At 43.9% G+C, this 20,583-nt stretch overlaps 1 protein-coding gene and 1 long non-coding RNA gene across 3 annotated transcripts; one reads left to right on the top strand and one right to left on the bottom strand.

Annotated features, from left to right (window-relative positions):
• Nucleotides 1–2,236: 2,236 nt before the first annotated feature.
• Nucleotides 2,237–5,149, bottom strand: LOC309524186. The gene is made up of 2 exons (XR_014215833.1): nt 4,743–5,149; nt 2,237–2,913 (listed from the first exon to the last, which is right to left on the bottom strand). It is a non-coding gene; the product is annotated as an uncharacterized lncRNA (long non-coding RNA).
• ARL13A (ARF like GTPase 13A) lies at nt 2,941–18,881 on the top strand. 2 transcript variants are annotated; one of them, XM_082208615.1, is made up of 10 exons: nt 2,941–3,023; nt 4,162–4,281; nt 5,582–5,652; nt 6,792–7,041; nt 10,016–10,121; nt 11,285–11,490; nt 12,760–12,853; nt 15,016–15,235; nt 16,534–16,632; nt 17,887–18,881. In XM_082208615.1, exons 1-10 carry the CDS (start codon nt 3,007–3,009, stop codon nt 17,961–17,963), a joined length of 1,260 nt encoding a protein of 419 aa, XP_082064741.1. In that variant the 5' UTR covers nt 2,941–3,006; the 3' UTR covers nt 17,964–18,881. The 2 variants fall into 2 exon arrangements, with proteins under 2 accessions (XP_082064741.1, XP_082064742.1); XM_082208616.1 differs by having other exon boundaries at nt 2,942–3,023; nt 15,019–15,235.
• The last annotated feature ends 1,702 nt before the right edge of the window (nt 18,882–20,583 follow it).

A 20,583-nucleotide genomic window follows, 5' to 3' on the forward strand; every position in this document is an offset into this window, starting at 1 on the left:
TTGAGCTGTGTTTACCAGCATACTGCTCATTCACATTTCAAGCCCAGTTTAAAATAAACCATGGTTTAATGTGACACCATTATTGGCTTCTGATTTTAGTCTGGAGTTTAGCCAAAGTGTGAGTCTGCTTCCTGTCTAATGCAGAACTCATTTCCCAGCAGATTTTAATGCATCTAAATTGTTTCCCATAAAGTGCGCTGTGCTCAACCCTGCATGCGCACACACACACATAGGTTAAATATACACCAGTTCTGTGTGAAAGAAAGTGACAACCCACCAAGGTCACCCACCTGTGCAGGGACTTCATTTTGCTTTTCAAACTACTGTCCTTGGAAGATTTATAGCCAGACGCTGTAAGCAAGGGGTGGGAACCTTTTAATCTCTCAGAGCCCACATTACCTTGTGGGATGATATATCAGCTGCATGCTGGCATTCTGTGGGGCTGAAGACAGTATTGGGCAGGGCGAGATCCAGGAGGGAGGCACCTCTCTTTTCTCACTCTTCCTGGCACCTGTCTCTTTCTGACAACCCTTTCTCTTCCTCTCTCAGTCCCTCCTTGCCAAACTCTCTGCTGGGAGAAGGAAAGATTGTTTTTGCAAAAGTCTGACACGATTCCTTTCAAAGAGCTTTTGGCATGAGAGCCACCCCCGCTCTGTCACTATACTACACCACAGTCTTCCACTATTTTTTGTCGTCCCCCCCCCCTTCTCACTGCCCTTCATCACAGCAGACTTTATCTAGGACACAATTTTAATCTGCTCAAATCCCTCACAGTTAACTAGTTTTATAGCACTCTCATCTTCTAGCTTTTTTTTAATTTTACCACCTTTCTCCAGTGCCAGACTAGTCTAGTTTGCAGGGTTGGCTCAACCCCTGTAGGCAAAATTCCCCCACCCATGCCCCTGCCCCAATGATACCCACAAATCTGAGCCTCTGCCCTTGTTGGCATATACCCAAGGAAACCAGGGCAATTGGCAGGCCCCCAGCTGGCTCCAGCCCACCAGGCAGTGTGCTGGGCAAACTCCGGCCCTTGGTGCAGCATGAATCTGCGGCCCAGGCTTCAGAAGACTGAGCACACAGTTAGCAAAATAAACACTGTGCAAACAGAAGTGGCACGAGAGGCTGTGTGTGCATATTTACAAGCAGGTTTATTCAGAGTAGATTAGGACAAAAGGAAAACATGTCTGATCTCCTTCGTGTCCAAAGCAAAACAGAAAGCTATACAGTGGTACCTCGGGTTAAGTACTTAATTTGTTCCGGAGGTCGGTTCTGTTATGTACTGAAGTTCTCACCCTGGGCCAGCAGGAGGATACTGTAGATAGTTTTCACTCAGGTCAACATATGCAAATAAGGGATCGAAAGTGACGTTCAGTGACTGGATAGTTACAGAAAGTGGTTACTGTTGCGTTCTAGTGGAGCTCTATATAAGCAGGCTGGCTGAACCCTTCAGTTCAGTTCAGTTCTGTTCTGACCTGTGAATAAACAAGAGCTGTTTGAAGAATCACTGTGTCGTCGGATATGTTCACCCACAACTTAACACGTTCTTAACCTGAAACTGTTCTTAACCTGAAGCACCACTTTAGCTTGTGGGGCCTCCTGCTGCCGCCGCGCCGCCAGAGCCCGATTTCTGTTCTTATGCTGAAGCAGAGTTCTTAACCTGAAGCACTATTTCTGGGTTAGCGGAGTGTGTAACCTGAAGCGTATGTAACCCGAGGTACCACTGCCCACAAACAGAAGTTCCCAGCATACTGAGCTGAAGTGTAAACAGACATGTGACACACAACAATCATGCCTGTTCCTTAAGGTAGAACAGAACACCCTGACAGTCCTGTCCCCCCCTCTCCCTGCTTCTGCCATTGTGCTCACACTGCTGCCAACCCTACCACAACAACTCACCTGCTGCTGTACCTGTGCTGCCGCCATGTGCTGCCGCTGCTGTGCCATGTGCTGTACCTGTGCTGCCGCTGCTGCTGCAAGGGTGCAGCAACAAGGGCACAGCAGCAGGGGTAAGGGCAATGGCACTTGGTGGGTGGCACACACAAAGCCCCAGCAGGGCTGTCAGCTGCACAACCGTGGTGGCAGGGAGGGGTTCAGATCTGCCACCCAAGGCAAATAGCTTCACCTCGCCTCATGCACAATAAAGAGGATAATACCACGTACCACCTTGAGCTTCCTAGAGTGAGAATATAGTATGAAACATACTAAAATAATCATGCAAAAGGGCAGCCAAGCGTAGTTCATTTATTAAAATTTATTTGCCAATATGTTTGTATTGTCATCGATGCTGCTTTATGAATTGGTCTTATGTACACTGAAGCTTTTCAATGTATTGTCTCTGCTTTTTAAATTGCTTCACAGTGGCTCTCCTGCTGCCATTGCCCACTTATCCAAGACACTCTCTCCCAAGGATACAAAACTTGCTGCTCTCTAGATGTTGCTGGACTCCTACTCCCAATACCTCCAGCCAGAATGGACAATTATCAGGGGCAATGGGAATTGTAGTCCAACAAATTATGGAGGACAACAAGTTCCCGATCTCTGATCTATCCAGTGCACTGACTGACTGTTGCCTGCGAATAAGGAAGTTTCAGAATGACTGTAGAACGAATGGCTGTGCTTTCCTGCAGGTGCAAAGAGGTCAATCCCAGGATTAAACCAACACATGACTGACTGAACCATGATGTGATCCATTACAAGAGATTTGCTGAACTGCCCAATTGGTGTGTTCCATTTTCTCAAGCCATTTAAAACAAGTGACAAATCTGATTGCTCCTTTCCTCAGACACTCAGGGCATAGCCTGCGCAGGAAATCGTAGGCATCTTCTCACACACATCTTGTCATTTCTGGATAAAGAAGCAAGGCCTTCAAACTGACAGTCCTTTGGATTTGCCGTTTTTCCTCTCTTGGATGTCCTTGGGATTAAAGAAACAAGGGATGGTGAATACATTAAATCCAGATTAAGTTTAGCTGGATGCAGCGGAGCCATCAACAGGGAAGAGCAACATATGAAAGCAAGAAACAGGTGAGAGTTTCTGTTTTAATTTCACCCTCCTGACCTAATAGGAATTCTTCAGCCTGCCTTGGTTTGCTAGCCGCACATACTTGAAATATATTCCTGGCCATGGCTTTCTGTTAGGTTAGGCCTAACTGACTGTTAGGAGATGGTCTTCAAGAGGAAAGGGGAGATGTAGTGTGTGAAGCAAGGGACCATCAATCTCTTACAGAGCCAAATCCTGGATCAAAGTCCATGTAAAGAGCTTTTTAAAGAGAGATTTGAGGAAAGGATGTATTTATTTATTTATAAGGTTTTTTTTTTAAAAAAAAATCTGCACTTCACTGTAAGGTTCCAGGATAGATTACAACTGTATAATATACAGGTATACTCACTGCACTTGGGGGTGGAGTAACTTAGAGAAGAGCTGAGTAAGAGGCAACATGATACAAGTGTATAAGGAATTATACATGGCGTGGAGGAGGTGGGCAGAGAAAAGCTGTTCCCTTTTAATGCTTCCAATGAAGATGAATGTTGAAAGATTCAGGACAGACAAAATAAAAGTCCTACTTCACCTGGCTCACAGTTAAACTACAGAACTCACCCCCATGAGAGCCAGTGATGGCCACCAACTCTGATGGTTTTGAAAGAGGATTTGACAGAGAAATGGGCTATCAGTGAGTGCTCGCCTTCATGGCTATGATCTTCCTCCACAACTGGAGGCAGTAATTCTTCTGAATAGCAATTGCTGGAAACTTCAGGAGGGGAGACTGCTGCTGTGCTCAGGTGACTGATGCCCTGCTTGCATGTCTGCCACAGGCATCTCACTGTGGTGGACTAGATGGGACACTAGCGTGATCTAGCAGGCCTGTTCTTATGTTCTCATGTGTGTGGAAGGACTGAGAGAGCGCCATTCAGTTCTGCTATTCAAAACAAAACTGTAGAGTCCAAAATCTGTGATTTTAAGCATGTGTTTTGTACTGGGTTCTGTTGATAGATCCTGGGGTCTTAGTTAAAATCTAAAGTCTGCTATTTATTTAATTTAAGCCATCAACCTGCCCTATACTGAAGTACGCACATAGCCACGAGTAAAGCATCCCCCCCCCCATTTTTTAAGGGAAGAAAATCTTACAACAGGATTGTTGTTGCTTTGCTATTTTTCTTCAAGGACGGCGGGGGAAAGCCAGAGACTCACCCTACCCCTGTTCATCTCTGTGGTTTGCTGGAGTATGTTTCACCTCTTCTCTTACTGCTGGTCTTGGCTGCAGGCTATCCAAGAGCCAATGAGGTAAATCTGGAGAGCAAGGATATCTGGTGCCCGGTGGGACTAGTGGGGAAGAAGGCTGGGAAGTCAGTGTACAGGTGAAGGCAAGGTCAGTTATAGATGAAGCCACAGGTTGAGCTAACTATTCCTATGGATTTCTACAAGGGTAACATACTAAGGAGGATGAAAGTAACATGTGGTGGCAGCCCCAGGACTAGTTGTTGGAATCCTGGAAGTCAAGCCCCAAGTTTGAGGAAAGTACTCTTTGGTGAGAGAACAGCAGCGATTTAACGTCGCAATGAAAAGCGTTGACTTCTGCATGTGGAACTGGGAGACGGCACAATCTTGTTCTTTTCCTCAGACAGCAAATGTCTTGCTCTGGTCCTGCTTTTAGCCTCAATATCTTTTTCCTTTTTTTTATTATAAAGGAACTGCTGCATTTAGTGCCTAAGTAAGCAGAGCATTCTAGGTAACGAGAGACTCACCATACATCTCTCTCCCAGCTTTATACGACCACTGAATTCTGGTTTGTTTGCATAGTGCCAAACAAAGGTTGCTAAGGCAATAAGCTGAAGCCCTGCTGGTTGCCAAGTGATGCACTTCGTGCTGCCATCCACTTCTGTTCCAAGTATATGTTGCCCTTTCAACTAGGCCTGCGCCCCACAAAAAATCACTATAGCAACACAGAAGGCCTGCCCTGTGCTACTACGCATGCCACATTTTCACAAAGAGAGGGGATGAGTATGCCATGTTCCCTCAGAATGGCAATACAATGATGAGGAAATATGTGCTCTGATTCATTTTTGCCTGCCATTCTTAAACAGAGATCTCCTCCACCTGTTGTGGGGTGGGGGGGGGAGAGGAGAGAAATAAAACAGACCCTTCACATCACTGGTAATTCTCCTCACAAAACAATGGCTTGTAAACATTTTTTGGAAGAATTATTGGTCCCACTGTGGAGAGCTTCAGGGCCAAAGTACTCATTACAATAATTACATTTTTGAAGCGGCATGCTTAGGACTTGCCATGCATCTTTCTTAACAAAAAAGTACAGCCATATGGGTAGAGAGGAAGGGTGGAATGTGTGCACAAAGCAGTTGTGTGTGTTTTTAAAGGTGTTTCCATGCAATAGTTTCTCACAGTGTCCCTCTGCAACAAAATAGTTTCTCACAGTGTCCCCTGCAACAAAATGTCATCAAAAGGCCAGCCCATGCATTTTAAACATTTCATCTGGATTTCACTTTACTATGGGAACTCTAATCCTCCCTCCCTGCAAAGGTGTTACCAGATTGCATCTTTACATTAGCTTTCTCTTTCCCATCAGGAAAGTGACCATCCTTGTCCTTGGCCTAGACAGTGCAGGAAAAAGTTCCCTCGTGAAAGAAATCCAGAGAGGTGAGTTGCTGAGCAGAACTTAATGTCAGCTAAGCTTTCCAGCTCTTCCACTCCAGAACCTGAACTCAGTGCCTAGTAGAGCTGACAGGAGTGTCTCTAAAGGCTCATCCACACTTAACCTTTGCTCTGAGTTTATAGATCCATGCTTTCCAGGTCTGTATCTGAGTATTCTGTTCCGTTCTGGTGCTTTCCCAAGGAAAACTCATGTTTTACCACCAGAGCAAACAGCAACCCATTTGCTCTGATTCAGCAGTAAAACATGCTGGGACATAGACCTGGGAGGCCCAGACTTGTGCCTAGAAATGCGGCGCAAAAGGAAGTGTGAATGAGTCCACAGCCTTTGCTGAAGGCCTTTCTTTCATATAACATTCCTCAGCCAGTCTTACATAGTTTAGTTCTAGGAGACTGGCTGTCAGGTAGACCTGAGTCTCAGCATCAACCTATAACCCTTGTTGCTGATTTCAGCTGCCTATGAGCCCTGTACGCACTGGCTGACCTGACACATTACTCTGTACAACCATCACTTAAATAGTAAAGCTCTATAATTCCCTTAATTCCCAATGTTTGGGCTGTGAGTACCATTGCTCAAACCGCCAAAATGGTGATACTCATGGCCAAGAGAGTAGTATCAGTAGGCTTGGGGAAACCCCAAGGTTTGCAGAAGAACAGAAAACTGGGAGACTACCAAAGCAATATAATAAGGACTTAGGCTGCATACATACCATATACATTTAAAGCACACAAACAACACACCAAAAATATTGGGACCTGTGGTTAACCCCTCACAGAGGTACAATTTCCAGCATTCTTAACAAACTACAGTTCCCAGTATCGTTTGGGGGAATAAATGTGCTTTAAATGCATGGATGCATACACAGCCTGAGTGTATGCTGACTGTCAAGGGAATATAATGGGAAACAGAGCTTGAGTGGGCAAATACAATGGTTTATGCAACAGGAAGGACCTGAACAGGAATGCTTCACCGTGTAACGTTTTATATTAGGCCCTCCTTGCAATTTCCTATAATTTTTCTGGAAATTAGAGGAAAGCTTCTGTGGTGTATGAGCTTACCTGTATTTTTACTTGAGACTGATGCCCGTTGTTGTTGTTTCGTTTGCTCTTGCTACTTTTGTTTGCAGTCCTCTCCTGTGAAGTGCTTCCCATCACGAAGCCAAACCAGACGGCACTCAGGGTGGACAGGTTTGAGGTGTCCCTCATTGACCTACCTGGTGGACAGCAGTCCTTGGGAACCTGGAGGGACCAATACAGCACTGCACATGGGATTATCTTTGTGCTTGACTCCAGCGATGTGGCAAGGATGGAAGAGGCCAAGAAGACTCTCTCCCGTGTTCTGGGGCACCCCAAAGTTTCAGGAAAGCCTCTGTTACTGTGAGATACTGATTCTCCTGGCATCTTCTTTCCTTCCTTTGTACCCTGTGGTGAATGAATGGGTGTAAAACAGGGGTGGAGATTTCTCTCCCCTCTCCTCTCCCCCCTCTCCTGTTTTATTAGACCCACTAGGATTCCTCTTTGGGACGCGGGTGGCGCTGTGGGTTAAACCACAGAGCCTAGGACTTGCCGATCAGAAGATTGGCGGTTCTAATCCCCACAATGGGGTGAGCTCCTGTTGCTCTGTCCCAGCTTCTGCCAACCTAGCAGTTCGAAAGCACACCAGTGCAAGTAGATAAATAGGTACCGCTCCGGTGGGAAGGTAAACGGTGTTTCTGTGCGCTGCTCTGAAGCGGCTTAGTCATGCTGGCCACATGACCCGGGAGCTATACACCGGCTCCCTCGGCCAATAAAGTGAGATGAGCACCGCAACCCCAGAGTCGGTCATGACTGGACCTAATGGTCAGGGGTCCCTTTACCTTTACCTAGGATTCATCTTTAGGCCCATGAGGCCATTTCAGCCAAGCTACATCCACCTGCCATCCACTTGACATTATATATAACATCAGGTGCTGGGCATGTTAGATCCACTGACATGAAAGAGAGGTTGCAGGCAGAACTGATCCAAGGCAACTACAAAGCGCCACAGAGAGCAGTAAAGGGAGTGGTTTTATACCTTCCAAGTCATGATCAGATCCACAAGCCAGTTTACAGGGGAAACAATGCATCTTCAAGCCATCTCAATCAGCTTACACTCAGCCTGCTTCTGTGATCAGTGAAAAGCTCCAGGGGGCAGGTTTTAGTTCCCTTTGGAAGGAGGCTACTGGAGGCTCATTGGTGTTTTGTCATATCTGTGTTTATCTACAAACACACACAGAGAGAGCAGAGGTGCAGGTTAAATGCTCCAAAAGACAGCCAAAGCCCAGGTCTCACTGGAAACAGGTGCTGCTCCCTACAGCCAAATACTGTTACCTTACAGAGTTCTGGAGCTCCTCCAGATATTTACTGACCATTCATCCTGGTTTGCTTGCCCAAAGCTATTGTGGAGGCTGTACAGCGTCCACTCTTTCTTGAACATCAACTCTAATTTGTTTGATGAGGCAGTGATACAACAAATAGCATTCATTGTGATTTGGGTGTGGGATGTTTATATGTCTTCTTCCCATTAATAATTTGTTTATCCCACACCTTTCAGTGCCTTCCCCCATCACTTTCCTGACTAAAAAAGGTGACCCCTTTCCTTTCTTTTCTTTTCTTTTTTCTTTTTTCTAAATGGATTTATTGTACTACAGCAGCAGAGTGCTTTAATCTACTTTAATTGTGCAGACCTAATTTGCTACTATGTGCTTTAATCCTTCCCACAAAATAATGACAGCCTGGAGCAGGGGTCAGCAAACTTTTCCAGCAGGGGGCCGGTCCACTGTCCCTCAGAACTTGTGGGGGACTGGACTATATTTGGGGGTGTGTGAACGAATTCCTATGCCCCACAAATAACCCAGAGATGCATTTTAAATAAAAGGACACATTCTACTCATGTCAAAGCACGCTGATTCCCAGACCATCCGCGGGCTGGATTTAGAAGGTGATTGGGCTGGATCCAGCCCCCGGGCCTTAGTTTGCCTACCCATGGTCTGGAAGCAGGGATAGACAGTTTAGCACTTTCCTAACCCTTTTCCTAACTAGAAGGGGTAAATCGGGATGAGTCATCTCCTCTGACCATCACTTTATCTTTTTGGGCCCTCTTAGCACCCATGGAATAACACTGGCAGAATATCAGAGCTATTAGTAGTCTTTTATCAAGCCTAAAGTCACATCAACACCATACATTTAAAGCACATAGCTCTCTCCCCCCCCCCAAAGAAAACCACAATCCTGGGAACTGTAGTTTGTTAAGTGTGCTGGGCATGGTAGCTCAGTGAGGGGTAAACTTCAGTTCCCAGAATTCCTTTGAGGAAGTCATGTGCTTTAAATGTATGTTAAATGTGCTTTAAGCCCTAAACGGCCTCGGTCCAGTATACCTGAAGGAGCGCCTCCACCCCCATTGTTCTGCCCGGACACTGAGGTCCAGCTCCGAGGGCCTTCTGGCAGTTCCCTCATTGCGAGAAGCAAAGCTACAGGGAACCAGGCAGAGGGCCTTCTCGGTAGTGGCGCCCGCCCTGTGGAACGCCCTCCCATCAGATGTCAAAGCGATAAACAACTACCTGACATTCAGAAGACATCTGAAGGCAGCCCTGTTCAGGGAAGTTTTTAATATGTGACATTTTAGTGTATTTTTCATCTTTGTTGGAAGCCGCCCAGAGTGGCTGGGGAAACCCAGTCAGATGGGCGGGGTACAAATAATAAATTATTATTATTATTATTATTATTATTATTATTAAGCATGTGGATCTGCCCATTCAAGACTGCATAGTAGACCTGTTGCCCTCCAGATGCTGTTGGACTTTGGGTTAGAGGATAAATTTGATTCAGCACACATTTAAAGCTTCAAAGCTCAGTCTATCAAGTTTGCACTTTCTAAAACAATATGTGAACCAAAACACAGCAATTATTTGTAATCCATTCTTACCCAAATTTTGTGATGCAGTTCTCCAAGCAAACAATGTTTACAAAAATGCATATATAAGGGGAAAGCATGCATAAAAATGGAGATATTGTGGGAATGGGAAGCATACAAAATAGAGTTATATTATTAGGATAAATTTGCCCTAAAATGCTGATGGATGTAAAATTGGAAAAAGGAGAAACTGAGAAGTAGACAGATCCTCTCACCTTTGTACTACAACTCCTACTAGCCACAGCCAGCATGGCCAATGAACAGCAGTTATGGGACATGTAGTCTAACAACATCTGAATGGCCGAAGGTTCCCTATTGCTTTTTTAAATGATATAGTTACAACAGTGAGTGTGCTGTTTGCTAATGGAATCTTGCCTTTCCATCTGTTCTGTTTTCAAAATTCTATGTGAATGGTTCAAGGCTGGCAAACAAGCAGGACAAACTGGATGCTCTCTTGCCCTGTGAGATCATTGAGTACCTGTCTCTGGAAAAGTTGGTGAATGAAAACAAGTCGTTGTGTCGAATTGTAAGTAAAATGATACCCTCTTTACACAGGTTGGCTATTCTTCACAAGGGATGGAAAGGAAGTCTCCCTTTTGTCCACTCTGCCCTTCATGATGATCATTTCCATGGAGTTTATACAGATTGTTACTTCCTCTTGCTCAGATTACGTATCCCATTTTAATTCTTGCCCAATGGAATTGAGGCAATTGGGTCAGAGAGATCTGGGCAGGAAGTCCTTGCGGTCAGAGATGATGGGAGTTGTAGTCCCACAACACCTGGAATAATGGAGGCTGATGGCTATTAGGACTGGTAAGACACCAGTCAGCAGACTCAGAAGCCATGACAGATGGAGCCAAATAATTCTAGTTTTGCCCCCATCCAGCTCCCTGTGGTTGCACAAAGGCAACCATAAGACTAAAAAAGGGTAGAGATAACAGCCAGTGACCCCCCTGCACAGGTTGTAAGAAGGCAAGCAGGTAGGGGCTAACTGAGAGCAAGCGGACATCTCCCCTTGCCTCCTGGATGGGTTGGCCCTGGAATTCAGCACTATTTTAGCAGTATGTAGCTCACATAAGGTCTAGTTTGCACCTACCTTCAGGCAGGAGATACAGAAGTATAGTCAGTCGCACCAACAGGTTAAAGGACAGTTTTTAATTGTGGGCTGTTGGGCTGCTGAATGGGAGGGGGAAATAGTGGTGCAATTGACTTCCGACAAGCACACAGAGTGCGAACAAGACTGAGTGTATGTGTGGGGCAGAGGGGGGTTCATTTAATTTCACTGCACACAGGTGGTGTAGTGGCAATAAAGGTATAATAATAATAATAATAATAATAATAATAATAATAATAATAGTAGTAGTAGTATAGTTAACAACTCCTGGTGCATAGAAAATACATTGATGGTTGTTTGGCATAAAGCGGCTTCTTGCAGCAAGCCGTTTCATACACAATTTCCCTTGTCATGTAGCAGGTTTTGCATTGCACCAGGAGATGTCTCCCCTTTGCTTGCTGGTCTCAACATGTCACCAGAGAGGGCCTGCCAGAGTTTCTTGTAACAGACCTCCCATAGGTATTATGGTTATGTTGTTAGCATCCATCTGCCAACTCACAAACTCCTCCACTTTCTTTGCCTTGAATGGGGCAGCTGGGTTTTCAGACTGGCTGTCCTCTACCTTCATCTTACAGGAACCATGTTCAGCTTCCAAAAGGCTTCCCAAAATGCAATGCTGGACCATCGTTCAAGGGCTACATTGGCTATTGCGTACAATTGCCACCAACTACAGTGTACTGTGTGGTCGCATCCAGGAAGACAGTCCTGAACAGCAAGTGTCACTAGAGCAGGAGGTATCCAAGAAAGTACAGAAATCCAGGAACAGGACATCAGAAGCCAGGTTCCTCCTTCTTCCTGCAAGCCTATGCTGTGTGTAATGCCTACTCTTAAGATCTTAGAGGGGGTTGGACCATAGCTCAGTTCTGGAGCATCTTGCTTTACATGCTGAAGGTCCTAGGTTCAATCCCCATCATTTCTATATAAGGGTGGGGGAAGATTTCCTGTATGAAATCCTGAAGGGCCGCTGCTGGTCAACATTGACAATATGGAGGTAGATGTGCCAATGGTTTGACTCAGTACTGTATAAAGCAGCTTACATTTTATGTTCCTAAAATGCATATGGGAGGGGCGCAGAATGGTGAGAAATGAAAACAAAGGTCAGTTTATAAGAAGATTGCTTAGTGCAGGGTGGTGAAGAGAGAGAAGGGGAATGAGCAAGGTGATGAAAAGCTGAACAGAGAGCAAGCTGGCAAAAGGGCAAAAGACAAGAAGGAAACAATTAGAGCGGAAACTGAAGCAGGAGTCAACAACATGGCACCCAAGGTTCCAATAGGACCCTTGAAGTCTTACCTTGGGGCCAACAAAACCTCTGTGTGTGTCCCCCACACACTGCCCTCTTGGTCATAAGGTAAAGAGAGTGCTTGCCTTTTTCTTCTTTTAAAAGTACGTAGAGATTAAGAAGGAAGTTGACAGAGTGGCGCTCTTTCCCACTTCCTTTTTCAGTTGTATGTGGTCTTCAAAGCTCAGCTTAATTCTATTGGATCTGGTTTTTACCCAGATTCCTTGGTAAAATGAAGTGTGTGCATGTGCGGGGCATGTGTGCCCGCAGACCAAAAAAGTAGAGCAAATGGGACAAGCTGAAAGACCAGAGACAGAAAATACTACCCAAACAGCAGCAATTACTTGATATTGACTGAGGCTGAGAAACTGAGGGTGAGAAACAGTGAGGCCACATCAACACCATATATTTAACACAAATTTAAAGCACATCACCTTCTCCTGAAGGATCCTAGGAACTGTCATTTGTTAAAGGTGCTGGGATGTAGTTATGTAAACTACAACTCCCAGGGTTATTTGAGGGGACCCGTGTGTTTCTAAAGTGCTTTAAATACATAGTAGGGATTGCACCTGATTTGCTCAAGGGTCCACCAATAGATCTGTAGTTGAATAGAGACCAAGTTCTCCAAAAACTACATTTATTTGTTGTACCACATAGACATGGAAGATGGCAGAGCTGTTTTTAGCAACACTGCTTAGTTTCAAAGTTGAAGGAATAGAATAACATGTACATATGTGTATCTTTTGAATAATTTCTTACATCTGCCTTTAGGGAGTCATTGGCCAGAAGAGAGTGCAGCCAAGGAGGAAATGCCAAGATGGAGGAAAAGAAACCCACAAAGCTGCCCCAGAATATCCCCTCCCAGGTAACTGGTGATTCTGCTATATTTTGTCTGCCAGGAATTTTACACTTTTAAAGATGCATTGTTTCATAAAATTAATTAGTGGCATAATGGGCAGGTTTAGACATCACGATAAACCACAGTTACCGTAATTATTTACCACACGTGAACCATTTGCGTCCCGTTTGTTCCTTGCTAGCACTGGGGAGAAACAGATCACAATTCCTGCCTTAGCATTACATCTGAGCCAGAAATCATGGGTCATTTCCCTCAAACAAACTCATGATCAGGAAGTCAAGAACAATCCGCCACCGGAATGAAATTCACGGCATGTAATGCCCTGAAGGAAAATATTATGAAAATGATATATAGGTGGTACATGACCCCAGTCAAGCTTGCAAAAATATACCATTTGTCTGATAATAAATGTTGGAAATGTAAGGAGGCTGAAGGGACATTCTTTCACCTCTGGTGGACCTGTCCAGAAGTGAAGGCCTTCTGGGAAATGATTTATAATGAGTTAAAAAAGGTATTTAAGTATACCTTCCCCAAGAAACCAGAGGCCTTCCTCCTGGGCATTGTCGGCCAGAAAGTGTTAAAGATGGATAGAACTTTTTTTATGTATGCAACTACAGCAGCAAGAATACTCATCGCAAAATATTGGAAGACACAAGATCTACCCACACTGGAAGAGTGGCAGACGTAAATGATGGACTATATGGAACTGGCTGAAATGACTGGCAGAATCCGAGATTGGGAGAAGAAACAATGGAAGAGGACTGGAAAAAATTTAAGGACTATTTACAAAAATATTATAAGTTGTATGAATCTTAAGAATTTGCACGATGTGGAAATTTCAGCTTCAGCAATTAGATTTGATGAAACAGGAAACTAAGTTATAAGTATGAAAAGGTGGAAATTTAAAGTAATATTATGATTAATTTAAGGTAAAAGTAATTGATAAAAAGTAATTTAAATTTAAATATATAATATTTGAAAGGTACAAAATAAGATATGAAACAAGGTAATAATTTGCTGATATCTTTATTGCAAAGAACGCAGGATGAGGAAGATGTGGGGAAGTCCGGTTGGTTATTTTAAAAAGTTTTGAAAAGTTGGATTTCTTCTTTCTCTTTTTCTTTCTTTTCCTTTTTCTTTCTTTCTTTCCTTTTTTCTTTCCTTTGTTTTTCTTTTGTATTTCTTGTGTTTTGCATATTTTGTATCTGAGAAATGTAATAATTTTTTTTTAATTTTTTTTAAAGAACAATCCATGTGTGGGCAATGGGGACACAAAAAAGGCATCATTTTCTGTTCCATTCCACCTTGCATTCATTTCAGCAGCTCATCTTCCATCAAAATTGCTGTTGCTTATCTCACTGTCCGCCATGGCAAAACTACATAATTTATGTGATTTATGTAATTAATTCCATAAATTACGTAAATTATGTTGTCATCATGCTATTCCACCGCATTCATTTCAATGCAAAGGAAATGCAATGCAAATGTGGGAGGGGGGGTACGTAATCAATTATGTATTGTTTGCAGGCTGAAAGCAGCAGCAACAGTGAATGCCAGTTGTATTTGCTGGACTGATCTCTGTTCTGGACATGAGATGAATACAGTGGTACCTCGGGTTACATACACTTCAGGTTACATATGCTTCAGGTTGCAGACTCCGCTAACCCAGAAATAGTACCTCAGGTTAAGAACTTTGCTTCAACATGAGAACAGAAATCGTGCTCCGGAGGAGCGGTGGCAGCGGGAGGCCCCATTAGCTAAAGTGGTACCTCAGGTTAAAAACAGTTTCAGGTTAAGAACAGACCTCCGGAACGAATTAAGTACGTAACCAGAGGTACCACTTTAGGTGAACATTGGCAGTTTCCATTTTCACTGGAATTCTCCAGCATCCCTAGTGCGCAGGGCTATAGTTCAATGGCACAGCACCTTCTTTCCAGGCGGAAATGCCCAGGTTCAATCCTTAGAATTTACAAGTTGGCCGGTGCAACTTATAATTCCTTCCTGAAAGCGTGAAGGGTTGCTGCCAGTCCATTACTGAGCTAGATCGACCAATTGTTGGCTCAGTTATACAGCTTCCTATCTTCCTGACATTTTCTGTGCCACGTTTTCTGAAAGCATTCCCAGAGACAGGGCTTTTCCTCACACGCACGCACTTTGTTTTTGCTCAGCAGGAAGAAATGCCGGTGGCCTCCAAGAAAAAGAAAGGGAAATTAAAGCTGAAGGTGAAGAAGAAAAGTTTGGTGCAGTCGGAGAATACCTTGGCAGAAGATGACAGTGCGAAAGCAGCAGCAAGTGGGAGCAAAGTGGGAGGTGTCACCGTCCGCCGTCCCAGCAACAAGGTTGCCCAAGAGAACCCCAGAGTTCTGGAATCAACTCCACCCCCAGCAGGTAAACATAGATTTCTTACAAACATGATAGAAACGCTAGAAGCATGACGATGAAGAAGAAGTAGCAATATTATATTTCCATCCCGCCTTTCCTCCAAAGAGCTTGAGGTAGTGCTCCCCCTCTCCATTTTATCCTCACACCAATCCTCTGATGTAGGTTAGGGTTGAGAGACAGTGACAGGCCCAAGATCACTTCAGTGAGCTTCAGGGTTGAGTGCTTCTCTGTAGAACTTCCTCAGAGTGCGCTGTCAGCTGCAAACAACACCTCACAGGTAAGGATCTGCCATGCTTTCATCTTGGCGTGGACAAGCCTCCTTCACTCCTTGAATGGAAGTCCACACTGTCCTCAGCCGAGCTGAAGGCATTGGAGAGCAACAGGAAGAAGAATATGCTAAAGAGAGTCAAGGTGAGAACACAGCCCTGTTTCACACCACCTTATATAGGGAAGGTGGACAAGGATGAACCATCATGCTGACACTGGGGGGAAAACCCCTCATTGCTCAATCAGATTGTTCCTCCAATTTTAGGGCCAGATCTTCTGTTGCCATTTGTAGCATTTGAATGTCTACCTGGTTGTTTAGCTCTAGGTTTAGCTCTACTGCTTTTACTAGTCCAGTCTGCAATTTGCCCGGATAGATATTTAAACTTCTGTTTGAAAGCTCTGCCCGATCTGAGACAGGAGCTTTCCTTATCTTGCTTATGTAGTAGTCTGATTCTTTGTCTTCCTCCACGGTTGTTAGCATTTTCATGCCTTTTTGTGTTCTCATTCCTCCCTTGACCATCTCTGAATCTGAGGCCTGGAAGAAGGATTTGTCAATTTCTTCTTGAATACTGAGTCTTGCTTACTTCTTTTTTGGACCCTGGAGTCTGTGTAGCTTTAGTCTGCCAGGGCTTTTGAATTGTATGTGTCTACTCTGCATCAAAGTAGTCCTTAGGCAATTAGAGACACTAAACTATGTTGCAATTTAGCTCCTTGGCTAGCCATGCTCCCCAAACGTTGGTGAATTTTTGTGAGGATTCCTTTAAAAAAATATGTGTGTAAATGCTACATACATGCAGAGAACTGAATTTATGATTGGAAAAATGAGAGATTGAGAGAACCACTACTGACAGATCCTTCTGTCCCTGCTAGTTACTATGATGTGGCTCTGAAATCAGGTTTGAGTCTGTAGCACAAATCTGGGATTCTGGTTAATTCTGTCTTCCTTAACCAGTAACTATATGTCAAACCATAGTTTACTGTGGCTTGTAAACCAGAGAATTTATTCCATTCCCCCCTCCCCACTTCTCTTTTTTCAGGACAAAGCACAAAGAAGAAAAATAAAAGACTGAAAAATAAAGTCAAATCTCAGGAATCATCACAGACCCAGCCAAACGAGCACCTATCAAGCACTTTTGGTACATCTTACTCAGCTAGGAAAGGGATTTGTGGGAAGGGTTGCAAAATATCAATGATACTCATTAAAGCAACAAATAAGGTTGATTAGCTTTGGAGGGAAACAAAAGCTCTGCGCGTTTTAGGGTCTTTATTGAGCCAGATTGTGGGCAAATGTGAAGTCATGTAGCAGTGCTTCCATATTGAGGTGGAAGCAGGATTAGGCAAAATTGCATACAAAACAAGTGTATAAGGGAAAATTTCTCACTAAAATGCTGGAAAATGTTCATGAGGACTTGCCAAGTTATGTAGAAATGTGGATAAATAAATTTTCAAGGCTAGAAAAATTATAAACTGAGAGAACCCAGCTTTTACATATTTGCTCATTCCTACTTTAGGCTAACTATTTACTTAGCTGTCTTGTTCATCCTTGGGTGGATAACCAGGGTATGCATCTTCTTAAATAATTGTCAGATTTATATGATCCCACCTGTTGAGGCACCTGTTGTTGTTGGCATTCATCTGCCTTGAGAGGCACTGGTGTGCACCTCTGGGGATGAAGGCAGTGTCAAAGTGATCTCCCCAGGGCACAAGCCTGGGCAGTGTGGAGGTCCTGGCATCCCCAGAGGACAAGACTCTCCCTCTCAGCCCCCCTGATGTAGTCCAAAGGAAAACAGAGCAGTATGTTTAGCACCAGCTTGGCTGCAGGAGTTGCTGGAAGGAGGTGGACAAAGGGCCATCTAGCTGCCTTAGGGACTCCACTTTTGATTTGTGTAGGACTAGAGGTCTTGTTATTTCCTTTGTATGTATAACAGTTAAGAAAAAGTAATTAGATCACCCCAGGGTGATTGTGTCCTACTTTACACAGGATGGTCCCCTGTCTGAAGGGCTGTCTGCTTCAAAATTCTTTAAAGAACCATAAAAAGGGAGAACTTTCAGAGGCCAGTGAAGTTTCCCATCAACAGTTAGCAGAAGGATTGCAGACTGAGCAGGTGTCCTGGTCACAATCTTCCCCACTTTGTGCAAATGTTTGCAGTGGTGTAGCGTGGGGAGTGCAGGGGGGGCCGGCCGCACCGGCCGCAACATCGGGGGGGGGGGCGCTCGCACTTGCAGCTCTCTGCCCCTACCTGGCTCACGGGTTAGGGGGCGCAAATTACTTGCCTTGCCCTGGGTGCTGACAACCCACGCTACGCCACTGAATGTATGTCCTCTTTTTTCCTCTTTCTGGCAATCGGTAAGTGGTCACCCTGTTTCATCCATGGTTCCTTCTTCCACAGATTTGTATCGGAGAGCCATGCTGGCTTTGAAAATGCAGCCACAGGGCCGGAAGCCACAGTCTACAACTACTCCCTAAATGAGGTGCTGCACATTTTCCCTTGGGATTCAAAGTGGTATTAAGAGAATTGAAGAAACTGCAGCAGCGAGGCCAAACCTGATTCTGAGGTGTTCCAAGCTCATCTGCAAGATGTTGCAAGGTGTTTAAAGGGGCAGGTGTTAGCATACAGTTGGTAGTCGATGGAAAGAGCCCTCCCCAAATGGAAAGCCAGGGAGCTTCCCATCTGTCTCTGTTTTCGAGGGAGTTCAATCACATACTGGCAAAGTAAAGTTGTGCAATTATAAGAGGTCTTGCGCAACAAATCCGCTTCCCTCAGAACACTGAACTTCTTTTGCAATAAGGAAAGGGAAAGGCACTGGAATGTGTGGGATAATGCCAGTTTTGACACAAGCATCATCTTAACTTCCTGGAAGCAATTCATAACAAATCCTCATTAAATAGCCAATGGCAGCTAATTTCCCTGCAATGAAATCAGGATGAATGCTCAACTAACAAGGCAACTGGAAGCATCCCTGGTCTCAGAAGTAGAAGAGTGGGGGGCCTTCAGAACTCCTCCAAGTCACTTTGCTATCTGAGGCAGAAGACAAGATGGTGTGTCCACCGCCCCCTATTCTACACAAGAAGCCAAACAAGACTGGTGGTTGAATCTCTGCCTTCAGCATTAGCAACAGAACAGCATCTCCACCATGCCTGAAGGTAGTAGACTTGCCTAGGGAGCAAATTGTAGGCCACTTGTGCAAACAGCTCCCCAGAATCTTGCTGCTGTTCCCTGCCTCCCAGCATTTCCTGCCTGAACTGGTTGCCTCATTCTGCCTAATAGTTGAGTTGGCCCTGGGTGGCTCTGGGGCAGCGATGGAGAAGTGAAATATACTCGGAGTTGAGAAGAACCTTTTTCATTTCTTTGATGGCTAACTTTCCATGAGCCACATGCTACTGGTGGGAAGAGCCATTGCAAAAGGTGGGTGGGGGCGGGGCCACTTCTTCTCTCTCTCTCTCTCTCTCGCTCTCTCTCTCTCTCTCTCTCACACACACACACACACTTATGTACATCCACACACAAATACAATTTTGCATTCATACACATGCACACATTATACCCACATGCATCTATTCTCACATATAACATACACACATTCAGTACTTCTCTCCCTCTCTCCCAGACACTTCTGAGAAATTAGAATTCAACAAGATTTGGGCTGTGTACACATCAAATTTTAAAAAGCATTCTGTGCACAGCAAGTGCAGACGTTTTCCAAATTGTCACACTACATCATACATATCCAACACATGTTCTGAAGTTATTCTCCACTTCTTCTCATTCTTATTTTAAGTTGAGAGCATTGGGGAAATGCAATATAAATTTGCATCGCTCTGTTGTGTAGACATCAGGAAGCACATTGTGTGACTACCTAGTTGTTGGATGGTTTCACAATTGTTCAGGTGTGGAAAGCAGATAGGGTTACATTACTTCTGGAAGCAGTAACAGACCTTCGAAGGCTAGTTGAGGGGAGGGAATGTCAGTGAAACAATTCATATCCATCCCATCACACCATGACGACTGATGTGCATGGCATGAACCAGCATAAGTCTACCTGAAATTGACATTAAAGCATAAATGTGAAGATGGGTTTACATAAATGCTCACTGAGTAAATCTGAGTTAAAATGGCTTTTGTATGCTTTAAACCAGCAATGTGTGCATATGCCTTCCTGCCTCATCCTATGAAGAGGGAGAGTTTTCAGGCATCATATTTATGAAGAAGAAAGGATCGATATTCTGGATACCCTTAGAAATTGCCTTATCCTTTATGTCCAACTGTGATTGACAAGTGGGCACTCCCTTAGGACCATTACCTGTACCAAATGATATTTTATTTTTTATATTGTTTTTCAAAACTGTTGGTTTCATCTGTACTTTCATAATTTTACTGTGTCTACTTTTAAAGTTTGTCGATTTTATTGATATTTTCTTATGAATATTTTATATTATTTTGTGTAAGCCATTTAAAGAGGGTTTATTATTATTATTATTAAGTGGGATATAACTCTTGTTAAATAAATTTAAGAAGTAAATGTACAACTATGGGGAGTACTCAGAGGCTGAAACAGTCTTCTGTTGGAGTACTGCCAGAGCCTCTGTGGATTCCATAAACCTAAAACAGCACAATTGTGGCTTGATTGAACATAGAATTATAAAGCAGTACAGATTGTTCCCTTCTGAAAGAAAATTATATGAAAATGATGTATAGATGGTATATAACACCAGTACAGATAGCAAAAATGTATAAAACCAGCTCTAACATTTTCTGGAAATGTAAACAAAAAGAAGGCACTTTTTATCATATGTGGTGGGAATGTAAAGAAATTAAAAAAACTTTGGGAAATGATATATAATGAATTGAAGAAAATGTTTAAAATAACATTTGTAAAAAAACACCAGAAGCATTTTTGTTAGGGACTGTAGGACAAGACCTGCCAAAGACATAAGGAACTTGTTTATGTATGCTACAACAGCGGCAAGAGTCTTGATAGCACAAGGATGGAAGAATGGGGAAACCTCAACAAAAGAACAGTGGCAAGAGAAATTGATGAATTATGCAGAACTGGCTAAATTGACATACAAACTGTGCGACAAGGAC

The sequence above is a fragment of the Podarcis vaucheri genome, assembly GCF_965113315.1.
Source record: "Podarcis vaucheri genome assembly, chromosome: Z".
Classification (NCBI taxonomy): domain Eukaryota; kingdom Metazoa; phylum Chordata; class Lepidosauria; order Squamata; family Lacertidae; genus Podarcis; species Podarcis vaucheri.